The 23,679-nt window shown below is 35.4% G+C and overlaps 1 protein-coding gene across 1 annotated transcript in view; it reads left to right on the plus strand.

The window, feature by feature from the left end:
• The window catches only part of dock1 (dedicator of cytokinesis 1), an 870,017-nt gene that overhangs the window by 654,630 nt on the left and 191,708 nt on the right, over positions 1–23,679 (plus strand). Inside the window, exons 30-31 of the mRNA XM_051924023.1 lie at positions 13,664–13,742; positions 16,133–16,233. Coding sequence (XP_051779983.1) covers positions 13,664–13,742; positions 16,133–16,233 — 180 coding nt within the window. The remainder of the gene's footprint in view (positions 1–13,663; positions 13,743–16,132; positions 16,234–23,679) is intronic.

The raw sequence follows: 23,679 nt of genomic DNA on the forward strand, positions 1-23,679 counted from the left end.
TGCACTTTGGTTACGAATTTATTAATATGATTAAAGGCATATTCTCAACACATTCTGCAGTAATTTTTATTAATTTGAACATAACACAGCTATTTCAATTCACAGCTTCTCCTTTTAACACTAGAATTACCATTATCTCTGTTTACATAGATTGTTGTATACACAAAACACACATCAAATCATTTCCCCTTACAATACTGGGTAGCTCACTCCCAGATAATCAATCAAGGCAGGAACTGGGAGAACTTCTTGCCCGTTCTGAGGCAGTTGGGGGATGGTATAGTAGGCTGCTTGGTGCTTGGGTTTATCGACATATTTAGAAGACAAAAGACGCCGGCGGAGAGGTGCGAAGGGATTTAAGGTCGGTCGGATTTATGAGTTTTTTCGTTGGCTCTGGTAATTCTAGTGTTAACCCATCTTTGTCAAAACTCTCTTCTCCTTCCTTTTATTTCCATGACTAAATCATTTAAATATCTTAGCATTAACATTTCTAATCTGTTGCAGATCATAGTCCTTTCTAATTACTGTTGCACCTTTTAAACAATTAAAGACTTCTTCTGTACTTGGACACAAATCCCTCTTATCTTTTTACCCTTGCTTGGCAATTATTAAAATAAATATTGTTCCTTGTATAAATGTTTTTAGCTTAGTGCTCCCTCTCTCTCCTTCTGTCAGTTATTGTCCTGAAGTTCGAGCCTTTCTGTCCTATTTTTTTGGAATGGTAAGAGACCTCATATTAAGTATTAATGAAATTTTTTATACTTTGTATACTTTCCTAATTCAAGTCAAATCTGATGGGTTAGTTTCTCTTCTTGGAATTTTACCATTGGTTTTATACCCTTAGGCTTCTCTGGATCTGGGTTGATGCTCCTGCCAATCCTACATCTTGAATTTTCATTCAACAGAGACTTGCTTCCCCTCACCCCTACACATTCTTCTCTTTATGTCCTTAAAGCTAACACCCCTTCTCTTTAAATTTGGTGATATTCCATAATGAAGCTTTATACGTGTATATCGGTGAATAGCCCATTTATTTTCCTCATTGGTCTCTCTTACGTATTAACACCCTGGGGGATATCTTTGATGAATCAGGACTCTGGACATTTCAGGCACTAAGGTGAAGTTTCTCCATCCCCTAATCTTCTTTTTTTATTTTATCTTCAAATGAAGCCCATCCTTAAGATATGTGGTGTACTGCTTTGCTCCCTTCTTCCTTCTCATTCACTTTTTGTTTTTGGTCATTCTCATCAAAACATTCTACTTTATTTGCTTCACTGCACAAAGTTTCCTACAAACCCTTAACTTTGTATTCAGTGTGGCAACACAATCTCTCGTCCTTTTATTACCTTGTCATGGACCACCATCTTTAAGAATATCGTTATGTCTTCCAGGTCCCCCAATCATCAGCATATTTAATTTAATTTTGTCCATCGCTTGTATCTTACCCTACATAAATGTTTTGCTGTGGATTTATCCACTCACCCACTTCGTCACTTTTGCTCTTTAAATGTCCCCAGATCCATCCCCCGTGTGTTTTGGAAATATCCCACTGTGACTCCCTATTGGCTTGCTTTTTTTATATTCCCTCTCTTCAATGCTTTCTCTCCAGATTCCTCTTTCACATCAGTTTCATTATTCTGGACTGTTCCACACTTTTCATCAGCCCAGTCCAACAGACGTTGTTCTCTTGAGGTTCCATAACTGCCAGACTTGCAGTGGTCTCTTGTTGGAAGTCCAACTCTTCTGTTTCTTGATTCTTGGAAATCTTTCCATAACCTAACTCTTCTTGAACACTCAGCATTAAGGATCAGTGGTGCATCTAGTTACAACATCGGGGAGTGGCTTTTGGCCACCAGTGTTGTGGGAAAAATGGGTATCTGGTGGCTAGTGATGATGGGAACGTGTCCTCCTTGCTGCCTTTCATTTTCAGTCAGGTTGTGGACTGCTGTGCTTTCTGAATAGTCATGCAGACATCACTCATTTTCTCTATTTTTGATTATTTCGCTCCTTATGTCTGTGGCGTGAGCGTTGCTTTATCTCATTAACTTCTAATTTCATACATACTGTTTCTTTCTGTATTTTACTTTAATAAAAATGTGTTCACAAAAAAAAAAATCAACTATATTTTCAAAAGACCATAAACATTTGATAAGTATTTCTTTTATGTTCAGATCTAACAGTTGCCTCTCTGAGCTACAAACTGCTACTAAGTAAATATAACCAGATGGCATGTTCCTCGTGCAGAGGCTCAAAAACTTTAGATGTTTATAATTTTTCACTTAAACGTATCAAGATTACAATTCACAATTACTTTAGAAAATGCCAGTGTTTTACCATTGAAGATGTTTGTGTTAACCAAGGCAGTATTAATGAGAAATTACTGTCATAGCACTTTAATCAATATTTATCAGTATAGCCCAGGTTTGACACTGACTCCTCTGATCAAGACAGCATACCTCATAACAAACTGTGCTAATGAACCTTTCAAACTCTGCATGGCAACATCTTAATTCACCTTCTCTTGTTTTGTTTGCTGCAGTTTGCATTGGTCTTTAGTGGTCTTCCTGTACAAAGTATCAAGATTGTGATAGTATTCAGAATTGTTCTACCTTATGTGGACCAATTGCAATGAATACATCTCTCTTCCACTGGCTGTAGACTATTGAAGAAACTGAATTAAACTGTCTTCATTTCTTGTACTGTTACAACCTGACAGATACTCAAGCTTTTCTCGCTATTTTATTTTACTTTTGGCTTGTTCATTTAGAATTGTGGCTGCAAAACTACATAACTTTCTCCATAATTCTATCAATGGGAATGCTTGTATCATGCCAGAGTACCCTTTTGTTTCTTTACTTTTCTAAATCATAACAATAAACATTTAAGAAAGAATGTGTTGAGATCAATTATTTATTATCTGTAGTTATTTTATTTTCTAGTTCACTCTCCTGTGTTTGATCTACTGATTTTGACTTTGCTGTGCTTGATCCTACAATATGTTAATTTCATTTGATAATCCCATGCTGCACTTTTTTGTTGCTTTTGGTGGTGTTTGTTGTGACAGTGTGCACCTTGAAAGAAACACTTAAAATAAAGACTCTTTCTTTGAAGGAGCAGCCCTATGGAATGCAAAAATGATATGCAAATTAAATGGAACACTTCTTTTTCTTCAAGAAAATTGTTTGAACATCATTCCAATAGATTATAATAGAATTTACTTAAATTTTCTGCAGTGCAGTAAGAGTTCAGGATGTTTTACTAGACCAGAGAGCATACAATAAGAGCGCTATAGTTAAGCGGTTATAAAGTGCTGGTTAGATTCTCTGCTGTTCCTAATTTAATTAAGTGGTCCAATCATCTTCAATATTTTGAGTAAGTAGTCCAGTCTTCAACATTTTTTGTTAATGTCTAACACTTGCCGGCTATCTAAGTGTTGAAGAAGCAATTAAGTTTATTATCTGTGTCCTATGGTATTTGAATTCCCATTGAGATGAATAATACTTTGTCAGCCTTGCATGAACACATAAGCGTTAATTAAAAAGATGTATTATAAAGATTTTTCAACATTTACACATTATTTCAAGGTTAATAAAGTGTGTACCGTATATAGCTTTAAGTCAGACACCAAGTGATGTTGTATTTTGTAACACAAAAAATGCAATTAATCAAACTGCAAAATCTGAGTTATCAGTTTCTCTCTTAATAATGTCAGTTCTATTGATTCCACGATATCTTATCTTTTAAAGTACACTTTTTTCAGTTACATCTGCATTGTTTTTGATATACTAAATGTAAATGCTGCAGTATATTGTACACACTTTTACAACATGAATTTCTCACTTCTGGATATTTCATCATCCTGATTATTTTCTGATGCCTCTATCAATAGGTTGTGTTCTATAGTGACACCATTCTACGTCAAGTGTTTCTCTTCATGTCTCCATACTGTATTTGTTATTTTAATTGTAATCAGGCCAATAGTATCTAATGGTCTTTTTCTATTTGTTTTTGACTTCTTTTCCCTATAACATACTTTACCAGTAATTCATTTCATAATATGTCCATTCCATTTTATATGTCATTATTTAATTAATGCAATCAGTGTGAATTCAGTTTGTAACATTTTTCTGAGCTTTCTCAATTGTGTGTTCAGTCAAATTGTATATACTAGCCAACCCGCCATGTAGCATACGCCACATAATTATGTATTGATGGGTGAACACTTCCTGAAAGACACAGTTGTCCAAATGGGGTGGATTTGAGGATACGACTGTAAGTGAATGCAAAGATGGAACTCTGGAGAGAGGGCGGGGAAGCGGGCCTGAGAGGTTTCGGGTCCTAACCGTCCAACGACGGGTCGGCACAACCGGTAACGATCCTTCCACAGGTTCACCTGCGGAACCCATGTAAGGACATTTACATCCTCTAGATAGGCAAGATCGATCGTCTGACGCCCATTCCGCCCCCACCATTCTAGTCTGCCGATTTCTTAAGTCATCTCTTAGTCATCGTTCAGTACGTACTGCCTGCTCATGTGTCTGCCCCCAACTCCTTACCTGAATTGCTTTCGTCTGTGTACAGTCCACATGCACTTGTGAGTCACATTGACTGTTCATTTTCCACACATGCATGCACCTATGAGCCACGTTCGGGCCGGGTGAGGTTTCCCGTGTTGAGTCCAATTCAACCAAAGGCTCCACACCTGGCGGTGCCCTTCCGTCAATTCCTTTCAGTTTCAGCTTTGCAACCATACGCTACAGTTCACATGCACCTGTGAGCCACGTTCGGTCCAGGTGAGGTTTCCCGTGTTGAGTCAAATTAAGCCACAGGCTCAACACTTGGTGGCGCCCTTCCGTCAATTCCTTTCAGTTCCAGCTTTGCAACCATACTGCCCCCAGAACCCAAAGACTTTGGTTGCCCGGTTGGCTGCCCAGCGGGTCATGGGAATAACGCCACCGGATCGCCAGTCGGCATCATGTATGGTCGGAACTACGACGGTATGTGATCTTCTTCGAACCTCCGACTTTCGTTCTTGATTAATGAACACATTCTTGGCAAATGCTATCGCTCTCGTGCCATGGTCGGCTGTTTAGTGAGTTGTTGGTGGGCGTGGCTGTCTTGCGTGTGTCTTGCTTGCCATGGACTTAGTGAATTATATATATAGATGCTTTTAAAAGTCTCTGTTTACAAGTCATTCCTTCTGTCTGCAGAATATCTTTCTTGATTTTACTTAAATTGCTTTGTAGCATTTAGCATATTGTGTTTTGACAATTCTAACATGTGGCAATATTTTCATCCTCCATTTGCCAGTATTGCTTGGGCATCTGAAGGTCCCATAGCCCACATTCTAACTCCTATGTATATTTGCTCATTTACATCTTCTTTTCTCTAAACTTATTGAATAAATATAATTAGGTCATCAGTCAGTCATTGTCCAACCCGCTATATCCTATGTCCGCTGTAGCCAATCCCAGCCAGCACAGGGGGCAAGGCAGGAAATCCCTGGCAGGGCACCACCCAACGCAGGGCGCACACACACACACACTCCCACACACCAAGCACACACTAGGGACTTTTTAGGATCGCCAATGCACCTAACCTGCATGTCTTTGGACTTTGGGAGGAAACCAGAGTACCCAGAGGAAACCCACACAGACATGGGAAGAACCCAGGAAGCGAACCCAGGTGTCCGTACTGCGAGGCAGCAGCACTACCACTGCGCCACCGTGCTGCCCTATATAATTAGGTAAAATCAAAATATGTTACAGTTTGCCAATCTTGGCTCAAAGTCCTCCTCTTCTATCATTTACTGGACTGCCAGACTCCAATAAATGTTTGCTTCTTTGTCTTTAGATGTTCCAGTACACTGCTATTATTTTAAATGGTTCCTTCAGCTGAGTGTATTCTGAATGCCTTTTCCAGTCCATAAAGTACAGAATGAGTAGATATCCACACTGAAGTTCAAAGTTGTAGTTATACCTACAAATATGTTTCATATTCTTTTTCCCTTTCTTGAATTCTACTTGGTGATTGTCTTCTGCCTTGACTAGCATTATTTATGTTAAGGTGTTTAGAATTATACATGATGCATTTGTGTTCGGCTTTACTTTTGTATGTACCATCATAGCTGACACAGTGTCTTCTAGAAAGTCATATTTTCAGAGACTATCAGACATATTTTGACCAACTCTTTCATTGTCTTTTCTCCATGTAAATTTAATATTTGTTCTGGATTTTTCTTCCTTGTGATTGGCTGTGATAGGCTGTATCACAAGACTTTGGGAGACAATTTGATCTTTGTATAGGTTAGTTGTAAAAAGAGAACACATACCTGCGGGGAAGGTGAGAAGGCTTCAGGAGCAAACAGCTGTGGTGGTGATATTGAGGCACACCATCCCTCCTAGGTAGTCCAGTTAATAGTGCATTGCAGTAATCTAGTCAAGTAAAAACAAAAGTATGAATTAATTTCTTAGGATCTTGTAATGTTATAAGATGTTTAACTATTGTTGTGTTCCTTAAATGGAAAAATACAGTCCTAGTAATATGGTTAATGTGAGATTTAAAGTTTAGGATAAAGTTTAGGTTGATTACTCTCAAATTCTTTACTTCTGCCTTGACTTTTAATGCTAAGGGGATCAAGCGTATTTCTGATGCCATCATTATTTCCATTTTTATGAATGACTAACTTTTCAGTGTTCTCCTTATTTAGCTTGAGGAAATTAGTACTCATTCATTTAGAAATACAAGACAGTTGATCAAAAAGCCCAGATAGCCAGGGTCATCAGGTACTATAGATAAGTAAAGATGTGTATCATCTGCATAACTGTAGTAGTTTGCTTGTGTTTTGATTCCTGAACTGCAATCAGCATAACTAACAAAGAATTTTTGGACAGTTTCTTTGAAGGTGACCCCTTGACTAAGGTGAGGTATTAGACAATCAGGGAATACTAATGATGAATTAACTATGTCAAGTACACTATCAATTAGCACATCAGAGACTTCTATTTCATCTAATATTGTGGTAAAAGAGTGACAAGTTTCGCTAGACGTTTTCAGGAGGCATTCTATTGATTGAACTGGGTTTAGAAGACAAATCAGTTGTTGAAAATAAAACTCTTGGATTTTCTGCATTGTCGTTTATAATTTTAGAAAAATAGGATTGCCTGTCAAGACAAACTTCTTTCTTGTACTTCGTTATGTGTATATTATAGTATGTGAGATATGTTGGACTCATGTTTCCTAAAATACAATTTACTAAGAGTGTCCACTCCTTGAAAAGTCTACTTCCAAAAGCATGGCAAATAAATTAGCATTAGAATAATTCTTTGCACAGACAATGTCATCCTTATCCTTAAGTAACATGGTTTACAGTACATTTTCAGCTTTCTCTCCCAAAAGCATATTGCAACAGATTTTCAAATGTAAGTGGTATTTCATCATTGACAAAAACTGATGTATTTTTTTATCTCAGCAGTATCCTTTTCAACTATTCTAGTATAAAATTCTCCAGTGTCTCTTCTTCACTCAGGTTTAGACAGAAAAACATACAATCATTGTTTTCTATATTATCACAGAGCACATTTTCTTTTTTTCTTCCCAAACCTTACTATTGTGACACTTAAAACTGTGTGTATGGGACATCTTTTTAAACTTTCTCCACCTGCTCAGGCAAGTTATATGTACGGGTCTAATATTTAACCACAGCCTTCTTCTTAACTGGAAACATAAAGCTATACCCCACAGCCAAAGACTGAGAATATTATAAGAGAAGGAACTGAATAAAATGTATCTCTCTATGATTATGACATGATTTTTTCCCTCAAATATAGTACCATTGTAGGAAACACGTTAAAGCCGATTGGCTACTTTCCGTTGATCCAGTGTACTTTAACCATTTATACTAGCAATGCCTAAACTGTACAGTGTTTAACATTAGAATCCCTGAAGCTTACGAAAAAAGTTGTAATGCCGAGCCACCTTAAATTCCTTCACAGCTCCTCATCAGGTCTTTGTTTTGTAATCTGCACAGTATAATAATGCAAACACAAAATGTGTTCTTACAACAAATACTGATGAAAGTATATCATTGTGACATTATCCTAGACATGTTATAATTGAGTGAATATTTCCCTGGAATAGTTATCAGTCTTTAAGTGTACTTCACTGAGAGAAGAAAAAAAAAAAAAGTCAAGGCTTTGCTGGCCAACCTCCTGTTTGTCCTAGAAGTGATAATGAATTTTTGTTAGTCTTACTTTGTCTGTTTGTCTACAAAGAATTCATATTTGAGTTGCTATATATTAAATTATACTGTATAGACAAGGCATGTAGTTTAGAGAAAAAATCCTTATGCCATGCACATAGGAATTTGTGAAATTGCATTCCTTAAATTGGTAATTACATCTTGAAAGAGAGGTGTTCTGCTTCATAATAGTTGAATGAGATACTGGTATGTTTATATACAAGGCTTTTACAATTCATATACATTTTTTAAAATATGATCACTTTGGTACCTAGGTAATCACCTACTATCGCTGTTCAAGGTGTTTCCTTTCTTTTAGTTTTGTAGTTCCAAGCGTTCTTGTGGTTTAATAGATTTTTACTTAAGTTATTTATAGCTATGATAATAATTTTATCATTCAATGATTTCAGCAATCAGTACATGAATTATTATTATTATTATTACATTGGTTATATTTATAGTGATCATTCTTCTTTATTATTTCTATTTTTTTTTGGGAAAAAACATGCTATGTCACTTACACAGTAAGCATTGATGTTTGTACAATTATTGCATTCATGGATCCATACATCTACCAGTTGTCTTGACAAAGCCGTTCATTTTTTCATATCTTCATAACAAAAAAGTAGAAAGTATATATTTGCAATGTTATATATAAACTAAACAATTGCTGTTTAGTGTAAGGATATATAAACATATTAGTGTTTGATATTAAAACAGGTGACTTTTTATTAACAATATTTATTTCTTAGTTCTGGTCATTGTAAGGTCAAAGTAATTATTAGCCTAAATGTGAATTTCCCCTTGGGATTAATAAAGTATCTATCTATCTAAATCAAATAATGTTTTCAGATAACTTTAAAAAAAAAAAAAAAAAAAAGGTCCGAAAGCTTTAGTCAAGGTATTTTGAGTGGTACATTGCTGAAATAATAAATATTCAGGAGATAACTTTAAATAACATTAAATGAATTGAATTTCATTGTTCATTCAACACTCTGCTTTAAATAAAAGCAGTCTGCTATGTGTAAAGGGAATAAGTGAGAGCAGACACTTTGCCTTCACCAAAAATTACTGTAGCAAACAGATGAAGTGTAAAACTAAGACTGAGCAAATTGCGAAAAAGTAATAATATTGCTGGTTTTTGGCTTGATATGCATGTTGGCAGACCACTTTGTCTTATAAGCAGAATTGCATTGAGATGCTGGTTTTCTTTGATTAATTCCCTGTCTATTGTGGGTGTGGGTGTGGGTGGGTGTGTGTGTGTACATACATAGTATATATATGTATGTATCACCTAAGAAGCATCAGCTTTTCTTTTGAGAAATTTTGAATTGCACACTCCAGAATGGGAAAGACACTATATAAATAAAATATATTATAAACTTCATTACTTCAGTACTTTACTGCATACATTTTTTTTTTTAACCAGGACCTAATATTATTGGAGAAGTAAGGATTGTATATGAAAGAACATGTGAAAAGTGAAATGCAGTTTATATAATGTCAGCTCTCTATTTGTTGTGGCCATGAGGGACACCTTAATTGCACTGCGGTAGCATTTAAACTGGCCATCACTCCAGTCTTGGAGGCGAGGATGTCAATTCCTCATCTACTTTTCACTCCATCCCTTTTTTTTCTAGTGAGGCAATACCTACACTCACAGCCAAGTCAAATGGTACCTGGAACTTTGGAGTGCGTTTGCTAATCACACCTTACTTGAACTTCGCCGAACTTTCATACTTTCACTTCACAGCTCCATGCCACAAGTTACCCTGTTCAGGACCTCTCCTTTTTCACTTGTCTGTTCACCCTGTTGCCCAGTGCCAGTCTTCATGTGCAGTGCCTATCCCTTCTGATGGCAGTCTTTATTTGCATATACTGGAAAGCCCCACTGTCAACGTAGTATTAGCATTGCCTGCTTAATATGATATCATTATCAATAAATATCGGCAAAAAAAAAAAAATAACACTTTTTTTTTTTTATAACATCACAAAATTTCCATCAAATCAGTCAAACCATTTTAGGATATTTAGTTTTTCTTTTGTAGGGTTGTTTTTACTGCTAAGTATCAAATTCAAACCTCAACAAATTTCAGCTTTTTAACTAAACGTGAATTAGTGTTTTTGTTGATGAATGAGTGAGTCAGTTAGTCAGCTTTGCATTTTATATATACATATACTGTAGTGAAAAAGTGAGAAATACAACTGTTTAAGATGCTGGTAATATTCTGTGAAATCTTCACCACCCTCTGCAAGACTTTAGATTTTTAATCCAAGATGGTGTGAGCCATTAATGATGGGCTCCATTGTACAGATGTGGAGGTACAAAGTTTTATCAGATGTCTGAGAAGTTAGATGCAGTTAGATGTTAGAAGTTAGTGAGCCTTTATGACAAGATCTGAAATATGTTATGCTTACTTATGAACAGTGCTGTGCATCCTCTATCTGACACACTTAACACTGAGTACTTTCGGCCAATTAATTATTCAGCAGAAGTATATCAGAAAATGCTCCTGGAGCTCATTTATATCAACAGCATTATGACTGTGTAATCCTTACTGTTACCGCAACTGCCAAGTCAGAGGTTTTCTTTTTAATTTTATTCCTTTTTAGTAATCCTGGTATGTGTTCAGACAGTGTGTGTGTCTGTCTGTCTATTCAAAGTTTGCTGGTGATAGTCCCTCTGAGAAACTGTGAAAGCCTCATAGTCTCTCCAATGCAGATGGAAGTGTGATCTACCTTGTGCTTCCTGAAGTCTATGATCAGCACCTTGGTTTTGCTGAAATTAAGGGTGAGATTGTTGTCCTGGCACCAGTGAGTCAACAGGTACATCTCTTCTCTCTGAGCTGGCTCATCATTGTTGATGAGCAGGCTTTTGATGGTTATACCATCATCAAATTTAATTGTGGAACTGGATCTGTGTCCGGCCAGTCAGAGATGAATAAGGAGTACAGAAGGTCACTCAGCACATTAACCTGTACAGTGCTTGTTTTTAGTGTCAGTATGGAAGGTGTGGTGCTGCTAATCAACACACGCTAAGATCTGTTATGATGTTCAAAATCCAGTTGTAAAAGGTAGCTCAGTCCTAAACTGAGGTAGTCGGCTTCAATGGTACAACAGTGCTAAATGTGTCTTGTGTAACAGTTTTTATTATCCAAATGTGCCAGGATTATATGAAGTGCAAGGGATGTGGCATCCTCTCTGCACTGGTTGTGGTGATATGAAAACTGAAGATAATCAAGACTATCTGGAATATTCGGTTTTATGTGTCTCAACTCCAGCTTCTTGAAGTACTTCGTCACCAAAGTCTGTTGTTAGATTTTTTTTCCCTTAATGTCTTGTTGTGAAGAGGGAGCAAAGGATGATAAAACTTTAGAATAACTTTCAAAACATAAACATTAAGGAAACAATGTTAATTTACAGTATAAAGAGAAGTCTTGACTAATATTAAAAGCTATTCCCACTGTATTTAAATAAAGAGGAGAATATGTGTATGTGGGGAAAAAATATGTATTATTGTGTATTTTGTAGCCTGTTCTCAAAAGTCTTATCAGATTGAGAAATTTCTTGCTACTTTTGGTCTAATGATAATTAAATTGGAGTACATTGCATTACAAATATTGTGACTCCTGTGGGCTCATGTAGTACAGTTTTTGTCCTGTGTAGTTTAGAGAAATATTCAAATTATATGCCAGTAAAGGTCATGTATTATACTTACATTAATATTTTTGATTAAAGGTTCCCAAAGAATGTGCAGGTTAACACCCTGAACTAAGCTATAGTTTGAATGTAAATGTTTTGCATGGCAATTTTATATTCTTATTTCTCATCAGTGGCAGATCCACATAGACGCTTGCCTCACTTCCTAGAGTATTTAATGTTGAGTAAGATATTACATTCTCTGTATTTCTGCCTCATTGCAATACAGATATAAGATACAGACACAGATATAATTATGAGTTTTAGCCAAATTCATTTGTTCTAAAACTAAATAATGTTTATACGCAAAGCAATTATTTGCATGGTGTTCTGTATAGTGACTGTACTTTCCCATATTACAAAATTTTACAGTTTTGTATGATTGTTCCTTAGTTAATTCTGTATATTGAAGGCTTTTAAGAAGAACATAAAAGAAAAGATGTCTACTAATAAGTGATTAGGTTCAAATTCAAGTTCTGTAATTGTACTGCCTTACAAATCGGTTGATCAGTTTGATTAAATTTATTTGTATGTGTTAAATTTTGGTTATTTTTTTTAAATTACAATATTGTTTTCTTTAAAACATTTTTGTGTATGCTTTGTTTGCTTGCTTTCTTCTTTTTACTTCTGAAAACATTATACTATAAGCAGCTAGATTTTAAATTACCAAAATTCAAGAATTAAAGGAATTTACCAGAACACATTGCATCTTAAAGTTTTAAAGTATGACAGTTTGCTCCTGAATCATCTTTGTATTTGCCAAACACCATATTGGCTAATACATTTTTACAACCTTTTGTAACATTGTTCACTGAGTTTATTAATACAGCAATGTGTCCATCCATTTTCTGAATTTTTCTAATTCTGGGTTACCAGTCGGAGCCTATAGATATGTATATCTGTCAGATATATTCATTTACATATACTGCATAAACTAATGAGTGTGGTGCAGGGTGAATTCACGCACACATATCAGACCACTCTAGAATCTCCAGTTAACCTAACGTATACAGTATTTGTTTGAGATGTTGGAGGAAAATACCGGAAGAAAAACATACATGGATAAAAATAAAATCTCCATCCTATAAACATTTTATATCATTTAAAAAATGTAAAATTAAAATTTTTTAAATAATTCATACATGGATATTCAACTTTGGCAAAAAAAACGAACCAGGGCCTCTGTCAATGGTACATTTATGCTAATGATAGAGAATTGAAAACTCTCAGCTTATCTTCCATTAAAGACTAAATATACATAACTAAATACTTTTGACAGCACAACTTCTGCACTAATTTACTGGTTGATGGTCTTTGTAAACAGTATTAATCTTATTTTTGTTTGAAGTGAAGAGCTGCAACAGGCAAAACTTGTTTGACAGTAATTTAATCGTGTCACTAATTAAGTGGAAGGCTTTAAAATAAAAAGACAAATACTACAAAAGTTGTCTATTATGGGATTTTTGATGTTTTGTTTTTTTCCCTATTGCTAAATTGTTTTTGATGTTTAATACCGTGAATGAGTGATTCATCTGAAAATGCTGGGAGTGTTCTTGGTTAGTAGCAGATATCAGTTGTCTGTCTTCACTAAAATTAAGATTTAGAGCAGACAACAGTACAAAGTAAAGTGAAAGACCCTTCAAAACAAAATTTGCATAAAGCAATTAATCTTTATTTGATCATAAATTCAGAAGAGCTGAATAAAAAAAATCTTATGTCTTCCAGAGTTTTTCTGCGAGCAATTAATCAGTATGCAGCTGTGCTCAACAAGAGATTCCTTGATCAGACCAACTTTGAGCTCCAAGTAAGTAGTCACAATCAGGCCTGCTTTCTGTTCTGGTTATATATTATATGCCTGCTTTCTATCAGTATACTCATTTTGCATATGGAAATAAGGGGACACTTGTGGCTGATTCTTTATTACTGTATTCTCAAAAAAGTTGAGAAATTAATCTTTAACATTATCATTCTTTTAACAAATGTAAATAAGTGATACTGCTGTATCTTTATATAGTACAGTATCCTGTTATTTTTTGTTTTGACTCCGAAATTTTAATATAGTGCAAACAGTTCACATTTAATACTCTACAACTCTCTTCCATTGAGTGAGTCTAGATCACTCAGTTTAGAGTGCATTTTCCTGTGCTTGTTTATGATCTTAAGGTAAGTTTGTCTTTTGCATTTAGAATATTTGTTCTTTGCCTTTATCATATTAAAAGCATTCTCTGAAGTAGCAAATTAACGCTCTCATTTTGATAAAATTATTATGAAATCAGTGCATGGTAACAATAATAGTTCCCGTAATTTTTTAGCTTTTTCTTCAATACAACATAACACCCCATTGCCATATCTGACAGCAAAGACAAAAGTAAACACTTGAATGAAAAGGTAACTGCTAATGTTAGCCATTAGTAGAAACAGAAAATATTCATTGCAGTCCACACTGAAATGGCATTTTTGACTACCTAAAACAAATTGTTTTCTAAAGCACATTCCAAAATCTCGCATAGCATAGTGTTTTGTTTGGGGAAACAAAGATTTCTGAAAACACTGTAAAAAGTTTTCCCTTCCCAATTTATTTGCATTAGCCAACAGGTAATGCACATTGAAGCACTCAAATACAGCCATACTCCGACTTTCAGCTCCATTTGGGACCAGCTATTTGGTTGAGTCTCTGTGAGTCTGGTGTGGGTCACCAGTAGACATACTTTAAATTGCTGGTACAGAGTAGCACAAGCTGATGTTCAGGTTTTGGAATCTGCAAACCAGCTAAGTGCAAGGCTGTGTTTCTCAGCCACTAGGTTTGCAGGTTGTCATCGTTGGTTTGCGAGTGGGTTGCAATGGGTCACCTAAGCCAGTGTTTCTCAACCATTGCATTGAGACCAGGGTTACTGCCAGGGGGTTGTGGGTTGCCATCGTTGGTTCTCAAATGGGTTATGGTGGGTCATCTAAGCAATCAGCAGTGCTATGTGAAATGTTTCCCCATTTCTAAGTGAGCTTGTTTCACCAAGGGTCCGGTTTACAATAGCTGCTAGTGGATCGTTAATGAATTTAAAAAGGCTGTACGAGGCCAAATACTAAGAATTAGCCATGTTGAGCAATGCCAAAGAAAATAATCCTTAAAAGGCCTTCCTAGAGCCAGAAAACATGTGAAAATAATAATAATGTAAGATTTTGTTACTGAGACAGGTTTTAGCAGCTTCCAGAACATTATTGGCCATTTACATGAATTGTCTCAGTTTGATCGGCCATAAATTGGTGCATGACTGTATTTCTAAAATGTTTATTTTGGATGGACTCTACCTCCTTCTTTGTAATATTTAAAAACAGCTGTACTTCATTGTCTGTCGTCTCAATCAGCCCATTTTGTTTTATTTCTCATTGTTCCAGCATTTCAATATATAAAACTGTACTCTTGGCTGATGAGCAGCGCATGCCTTTAAAGAAAGATCTACTCATTTGTGGTGTTTCACTGTAGATGATGAACCTTTAGAAAAGAATCTAAAAACGCTAGTGTGGACAGAAAACCTTTAAAAAGATAGTGACGTTTTAAAATCTAGCCTTGCAGACTAAAGGTAGAAAACATGTTGAAGAGAGTTAGAACAAGCCATGAGAATTATTGTGTCAAATATTAGAGTCTCAACCTGCACTATTCAATTATAAGAAGTAACATAGTATCTTTTGCATCAGTGATTTTTATAAATCGACTGTTATTGAAGTCCACTTTATAAATAAAAAAAAAAAAACTTTTGTTTTGATATTATGCTGCAGTTACTCTTTTTGCAATAGGTTTAGAAATCTGTTAGGAAACACTGTAGCAATTTAGATGCAAATGCTGGTACAAGATACCCAGTTCATTTTGTTTTGTCATTTATTTTTAACGTCCATTGAGTAAGCATGGAAGCTAATAGCACAGCAAGAGTCTAAGAAAACACCTATGCCACTCCTGCTCTCCTTTTAAAATGAATGAATTTTTAATTGGTTTATGTATTTATATTTATTATACATATTTGATATGTATGTATGTATGTATATACATATATTTGTATATTGGTATATATACAGTACATACATACATGCATACGCACACAGTTTATAAGTTGACAAAAAGTACATACTGTATATACTGTGTTTTGTTTTTTTCAACTAATCATTTCAAACTCAATGTTTTTCCTTATTTCGTTCTTATTTTAGCTCTGGAACAACTACTTCCATTTGGCTGTGGCATTTCTAACTCAGGAGTCTCTTCAGCTGGAGAACTTTTCCACTGACAAACGGGCCAAAATATTTCAGAAGTAAGAAATATATTTGCTTTTTAAATATTTTCATGTTGTACTCATCAAGTTAACAATAATATGCTTGAGGGTTTGTTTTGTATTGTCATCTTTATGATAGGTGGTCTTTTTGCCTTTCATATATAAACAAGCTTAAAACAAGAGTTGAGCTTTTTAAAACTTATTTGTTAATAATAATAGGAAGGCTTTGAAAAAGAAATAAAAATTTGGGGAGGATATTTATTTTAAGTATATTAATTCTGCCTGATAGAGAGAAAAGGTCATCAGGTTTCCTTGACTCTGCAACTCCCAAATATTTAAACTTTTCTGAAAAAGTCAGTCAATAGCACTCTAATATACAGCAACAGCCCAGGGTGTATGAAAGACAGACAAATGTAAACAGGCTTATTATGCCGAATGCTGCTGAATGGCTCTAAAATTACTCTAAAAGTATATATTAATTAATGATTGTTTAACTGTGTTATTTGTCCTGTGAGTCTGTATCCTTGTTTTTTATATTTTTGCTATTGTATGCAAATTTCCCCTTGGGATTAATAAAATTTATCAAATCTAAAAAGTACCTTTGGCATCTTCAGAGGCCACTTCCGTCACCCAGTTTCATGCACTCCCAGCTTCTTTGTTTCTTTCTCTGTTTGTGCATGGCATTTTAAATGCATATACCACACTATCCCCCAGCTGTGTTAGCTGACCAAAAGCTAGGTTCCACATCCAAGGCTTGCCAGTGGACATGCATTCAGGTTGGTGGTTTTAGCATCTGGAAGGCTTCTTCAGGTAGTCCCACCCTCTCAGCAGGTCTCAGCTAGCCGAGGCGCATGCCGATATCAGTTCTAGACCTAGGAGCATTACACTAATATGACATGCTAAAGATTACTTTTGGAAAAAATACATGACTATAATATTCCTTGAATACAGTATGTTAGTTACTATTTAATGTTCACTAAGTTATATTCCATCTGCATTTTTGATCTTGGCTGTTCTGTTTCACATTTCCTTTTTATGTGTTTTTTGAGCTAAAATAAAATGTTGTTAGCCTTTTCTCTATGTTCATAATAAGAGTGCCATAACTTAAAAATAATTACAGTTTATTTTAATAATTGATGAGAAGAATGTTGATTGCATTTCCAAACTTTATTAATTAATGTCATGGTGTTTACCTCTAGACCAACTTAGATTGGATAATATACAACATTCATTCCGCTTCAGTTCATGGAAAACACACTGTAATTCATCTGAATATTACAGTATACACCTGGCCCATCTTTCCAAATTAAAATTACCTAAAATATATCAGGAATTGGACCCAAATTGTATGTAAATGATGCCAAGTAACTCTGGTCACACTAGGGCATTGGGAATGTGCAAAATTAAAGTAATTTTGAGTAGATATTTTCTTATCCACCAGACAGTGTAAGATTAATGTCCACCCCAAAATCCGCTTCAGTAGTGTTTAGAGTTATTTTGGATGGGATTAGCAATGATCTCACCATGACTTCCTACATCCTGCTGGAAGCATCCTAATGCATCCTCCATTACTCAATGGGAAATTATATCTTATTTTATCTAAAACTAGAAATAAAATCAAATTTTCTTTGCATGGAACTGTGCAGAGGTTCTCTAAAGTATAACCAGAATGTATCAGTTTTATTCTAAAATAAGCCTGCTAGGCTCTTACTAGCATCTTAGCTTAACCCCTATTGTTTTAATAAATACAAGGATGTATAACACAATGGGCCTTTTTTAATACTAATTAACTCTCAGTTTTGAATAAGGGTGAGGCTTTTAGTGTTCTGTGATAAATGTGATTAACTTTATTTCTTTTTGGAATTTACATCTTGTGTTTTTTGCAATCTGTTTGATTGTCATATTATAACACTTTTTTTGTAAAGCATATTTTAAAAATAAATAAAGTGTAATTTAAAAAAGACTTTTTCTTGCTGTGTAAAGATCTTAGTTTTATCTTCAGGTCTTTCAGTTTAGTATTAAAATAATGGCAATTTTAACTTTGGTTAAATATGCTGTTAGCGAGGTACCTAAATACCAGCATGAAGAGCATTTCCAAGATTGTACAAAGTGGGAGGAAAAAAAAAGGGTCCTACAAATGCCAGTGTAGAAACACGACGGGCTGCTAAGGAGGCACTAAGGAATTTAAAATGCTAAATATTATACTATTTTTATTTTAGAAAAAAATACTAAAAACATCTAAAATAAATTTTTCCCCAGATTTTTTTATATAATCATTGTTCATTATATATAGATGTTGAGTGGCTTGAAAGAGTTAATGATTTAGTAGACTTACTTAGTAATCACTACAGTGAAAAATGTAATCTGTTATCAATAAGGTAACAACATCCAGAGGTGTTAAAATGTAGCAAATGTTTGACTTGTCTCAGTTGGTTTTTCAGATAGGAAGCAGAACATAGTAATCCAATTTTCTACTTTTCTATCTATTAGTTATTTCCTAAAGGCCATGTGTAGAAATTGCCACACATCATTTGTAAGATGTGCCAATCCCTCTAATGGGTACTCCCTAAGTATTGCTATTTTGTAAGTATAATACCAAATTCTACACTGATTCTCACCTAAAGGGGATTGAATTAGTTATCCATGAAATAGGCACAGTAAACTCTCAGAGTTATATTTTAAAGTTCATAGTGTGAAATCAAGCCAATCTGAAGAAAAATTGCATGTATGAGGGTGGTTGGAGGGTGTACTCAAACCAGCAAATTTATATATTTCTTTTTCTGCAGTAAATCAATTTCTAATGCATCCCATGCCTGAAACACAAATCATTTTGATCCTTATAGAGGGTACGTCAGATATTAATTATGAGGAGTACAGTGGGCTGTTAGTGTATATACTAGCACTTATGTAGCAAGTGTTCTACACACTATAGTGAAGCACAAGAGTAAGAGTAGCTTGTGATACCGTAAAGAAGAACATGTAATTAAAAATGAATCAAAGCTCAGGTTCTTCTATTTTAGCACATTTCATCCATGCCCCACTTTATTAAAAAGAAAGGTAAATAATATTTTTTTTTGCAATGCAAATTAATGGAAAATTGATCATACCAAAATTATAAATAAGCATATGTTCTCATAAGTCATATTAATTTGTATTCTTGCACTTACTGTAATCATTCATTCTATTTTCTCTCTATCAATCCTTTGCTTTTACTGTGCATTACACTTTGCTTTTTAATGTTTCCAAGTAAGTTCCATTTTTCAATTTGTATTTCTTTAAATATCACATTGCTGCCATTGCAGTTACCAAAGTTCATAACTTCATCTGTTCATTATTACACAGTATATCTGAAAGCTTATTCACAGAGGTTAACAAAATGAAATCATGGCAATGTACTGTATTTTAATGTGTACTCAGTCTTATAAGAGGACACTTCTTTAATTAGCACAGGAAGTGAATCATTGCAATTTATATCTTCTTTTGCCGCTAGTAGTTTTCTATATTTGGTGACTCATTTGTAAATTTTTAAAGTAACAGTGAAACAATAACAGTTCAGTTGCAATTTGAAGAAAAGACAGATTAGAACGGTATGTTTTTTGTTCCAGTATGTTTCTCTAGCAAGTTTTAACAATGAGAAATAAAATCTTGTACATTTTCCCATTACCCTCTGTGCAGGGAAGGCAGTTTTGAAAAAAAATAAAAAATTCTATCATAGATTTACTTTATTATACCAGGGTGGGCCATTTATATGGATACACCTTAATAAAATGGGAATGGTTGTATAGTATATGTGAGGGGGAAAACTTTTCAAGATGTGTGGTGACCATGGTGGCCATTTTGAAGTCGGCCATTTTGGATCCAACTTTTGTTTTTTCAATAGGAAGAGGGTCATGTGACACATCAGACTTATTGGGAATTTCACAAGAAAAACGATGGTGTGCTTGGTATTAACGTAACTTTATTCTTTCATGAGTTATTTACAAGCTTCTGACCACTTATAAAATGTGTTCAATGTGCTGCCCATTGTGTTGGATTGTCAATGCAACCCTCTTCTCCCACTCTTCACACACTGATAGCAACACCGCAGGAGAAATGCTAGCACAGGCGTCCAGTATCCGTAGTTTCAGGTGCTGCACATCTCGTATCTTCACAGCATAGACAATTGCCTTCAGATGACCCCAAAGATAAAAGTCTAAGGGGGTCAGATCGGGAGACCTTAGGGGCCATTCAACTGGCCCACGATGACCAATCCACTTTCCAGGAAACTGTTCATCTAGGAATGCTTGGACCTGACACCCATAATGTGGTGGTGCACCATCTTGCTGGAGAAACTCAGGGAACGTGCCAGCTTCAGTGCATAAAGAGGGAAACACATCATCATGTAGCAATTTCGCATATCCAGTGGCCTTGAGGTTTCCATTGATGAAGAATGGCCCCACTATCTTTGTACTCCAACAGTCTTGGAGGGATCTATCCAATGTGGGTTAGTGTCAGACCAATAGCGGTGGTTTTGTTTGTTAACTTCACCATTCACATAAAAGTTTGCCTCATCACTGAACAAAATCTTCTGCGAAAACTGAGGGTCCTGTTCCAATTTTTGTTTTGCCCATTCTGCAAATTCAGTGCGCCGATCTGGGTCATCCTCGTTGAGATGCTGCAGTAGCTGGAGTTTGTAAGGGTGCCATTTGTGAGTAGCTAATATCCGCCGAAGGGATGTTAGACTAATGCCACTCTCCAGTGACATGCGGCGAGTGCTACGCTGTGGGCTCTTGCTGAATGAAGCTAGGACAGCCACTGATGTTTCTTCATTAGTGACAGTTTTCATGCGTCCACATTTTGGCAAATCCAACACTGAACCAGTTTCACGAAACTTAGCAAGCAGTGTGCTAACTGTAGCATGGGAGATGGGTGGTCTCGTAGGGTGTCTTGCATTGAAATCTGCTGCAATGACCCGGTTACTGCGTTCACCAGACATCAACACAATTTCTATCCACTCCTCACGTGTTAACCTCTGTGACATGTCAATGGCTGTAAACAAAGAGAAACTTGTAAATAACTCATGAAAGAATAAAGTTACGTTAAAACCGAGCACCCCATTGTTTTTCTTGTGAAATTCCCAATAAGTTTGATGTGTCACATGACCCTCTTCCTATTGAAAAAACAAAAGTTGGATCCAAAATGGCCGACTTCAAAGTGGCCACCATGGTCACCACCCATCTTGAAAAGTTTTCCCCCTCACATATACTAATGTGCCACAAACAGGAAGTTAATATCACCAACCATTCCCATTTTATTAAGGTGTATCCATATAAATGGCCCACCCTGTATTACTACTGCCCTTGATCTGGAATGTTGTGAGTTGCATATTACTGTACAACTCAATAAATGATGAATGCAGTCATATTTACCATTTCACACTTTCTGTCATGCACCACATACAAAGTGTAGAAGCTTTCAGAAACATTTAAAAAAACCATTTTATGATATAACATTCTCAAATTCACATAATCCAGTTCATCATTTCATGAGTGTGTAGCTGTAAACTGTACTCAGACATTTCTAGGAAAGCCACAGTCTCTGCAAGCTGGCATATCTTCTGCCCTTTTGTGCAATATATTTTTTGTTTTACTCTGTGAATTTAAAACTTTCAACTGTATTGTGTATTAATCATATTCTGAAAAAAAAATCAGTGGCTCTTAAACAGGGAATTTTTAAATGTATTGGAGTAAAGAACTATGGAGTACAAAGAATTTACTTGATTAATTATGTATTTTTTGGTACACTACTGTTTAATGTGTATATATTAACTACCAAACACTGCACCCTTCCCCACTGTAAAAAGAAAGGTATGTCGAGTTACTTACTGATTCTAAATCAATTAGCAAACATTTTATATCCAGTATTGCTGAAGTTCCTGTCTAGCGCTAGTATAACACGCTAAGGCTCATAAGGTTACTAGTATAAACAAGGGTTCATGTGTGGGATCAGCAAACAGAGATATAATTTATTTAAAAATGTATGAAAATGCAGTGCCATTTTGACATTTAATAGGGGCCTATTGTCTTTCACCTTGCATATACTTTATATTGTGAGGTTGATTTTTCTTGCTTTTAATATGTTAAGTGTGACATGCAGTGTTAGTTAAATAAAGTTTAGTAGTCAGCAGAGATGTAAGCCATTCTTAGAGAACTGGCAAAATACAACATTTATTTACATAGCACATTCTCATACAAACAATGTAGCTAAAAAGTGCTTTACAAGATGAAATAAAAAGGAAGTTAATATAAAACATAAACAAGATTAGGCAAAAATATTATGTAGTATGTGACAAAGAAAAAGTTACGGTCGGGTGGCTGGGAAGACAGAAAAAACAGAAAAAAACTTCAGTTAGGCTGGAGGAAAAAACAAAATCTGCAGGGGTTCCAAGGCTAAAAGACCACGCAGCCCCCACTAGCATTCTGCCTAACACAGATGCTCACAGTCCTTTTGGTTTTCAGGTTTCACATGAAAGAATTTGATGATGATGGTCATGTGGACATCTGGGACACCCGCCAATCATCCATAAACACATCAGGCACCATGGTAGTTTGATCAATTAGTGGTGGAGCACATCGCCACCACAGATGAACCAGAAATGACAGAAGAGAATAGTAGCTACAAAAAAGACATTTTAAAATAATGGGTTTTTAGCAGTATTTTTTTAATTTGTTGTACAGTATTAGCCTGGCAAATTTAAATCGATAAAGTATTCCAAATTTTAGGTGCATAATAGCAAAAGGCTGCCTCACAGCTTCTTTTCAGGTTGGCTCTTGGAATTATAAGCATACCTTCATTTGAAGATCTGAGGTTACAACTTGAAGAGTAAGGGAACAGATATTCCCAAATATAGCACAGGGCAAGATTATTTAGGGCTTTGTAAACCAGTCAATTCTAAATGACACGGGTAACCGGTGTAATGGCGCTAACACTGATGAAATGTGCTCAGACTTTCTTTTTCTAGTTAAGATTCTTGCTGCTGCTGCATTCTGGACTAATTGTAACTGATTGATGTCTTTCTTAGGCAGTCCCAAGAGGAGTACATTACAGTAATCTAGTGGACTGAAAACAAAAGTGTGAACTAATTTTTCAGCATCTTGTAAAGTTATTAGAGGTCTTACTTTAGTTATACGTATTCCTTAAGTGAAAAAACACAGTCCTAGTAATGTTTATAATGTGTGATTTAAAATCTAGATCAGAATCAATAGTTACCCCTAAATTCTTTACCTCTGACTTGGCTTTTAAGTGTAAGGGATCAAGTAGTTGTCATAGTTATCACATAAGGGTTTTGTTTCTTCTTTTCAACATGTTACTTGGTACAACTAAGCTCTTAGTGACAAAACAAAAAATTCTCAACACCAGTAATTCCTTTCCTAGTAGTGTGGTTTATTTTTTTTTTTTTTTGATTTTTTTAGTTTTTAGTTGGCTGACTGATATGTCAGAGGTGAC

This window comes from Erpetoichthys calabaricus, chromosome 2 (assembly GCF_900747795.2).
Source record: "Erpetoichthys calabaricus chromosome 2, fErpCal1.3, whole genome shotgun sequence".
Lineage (NCBI taxonomy): Eukaryota > Metazoa > Chordata > Cladistia > Polypteriformes > Polypteridae > Erpetoichthys > Erpetoichthys calabaricus.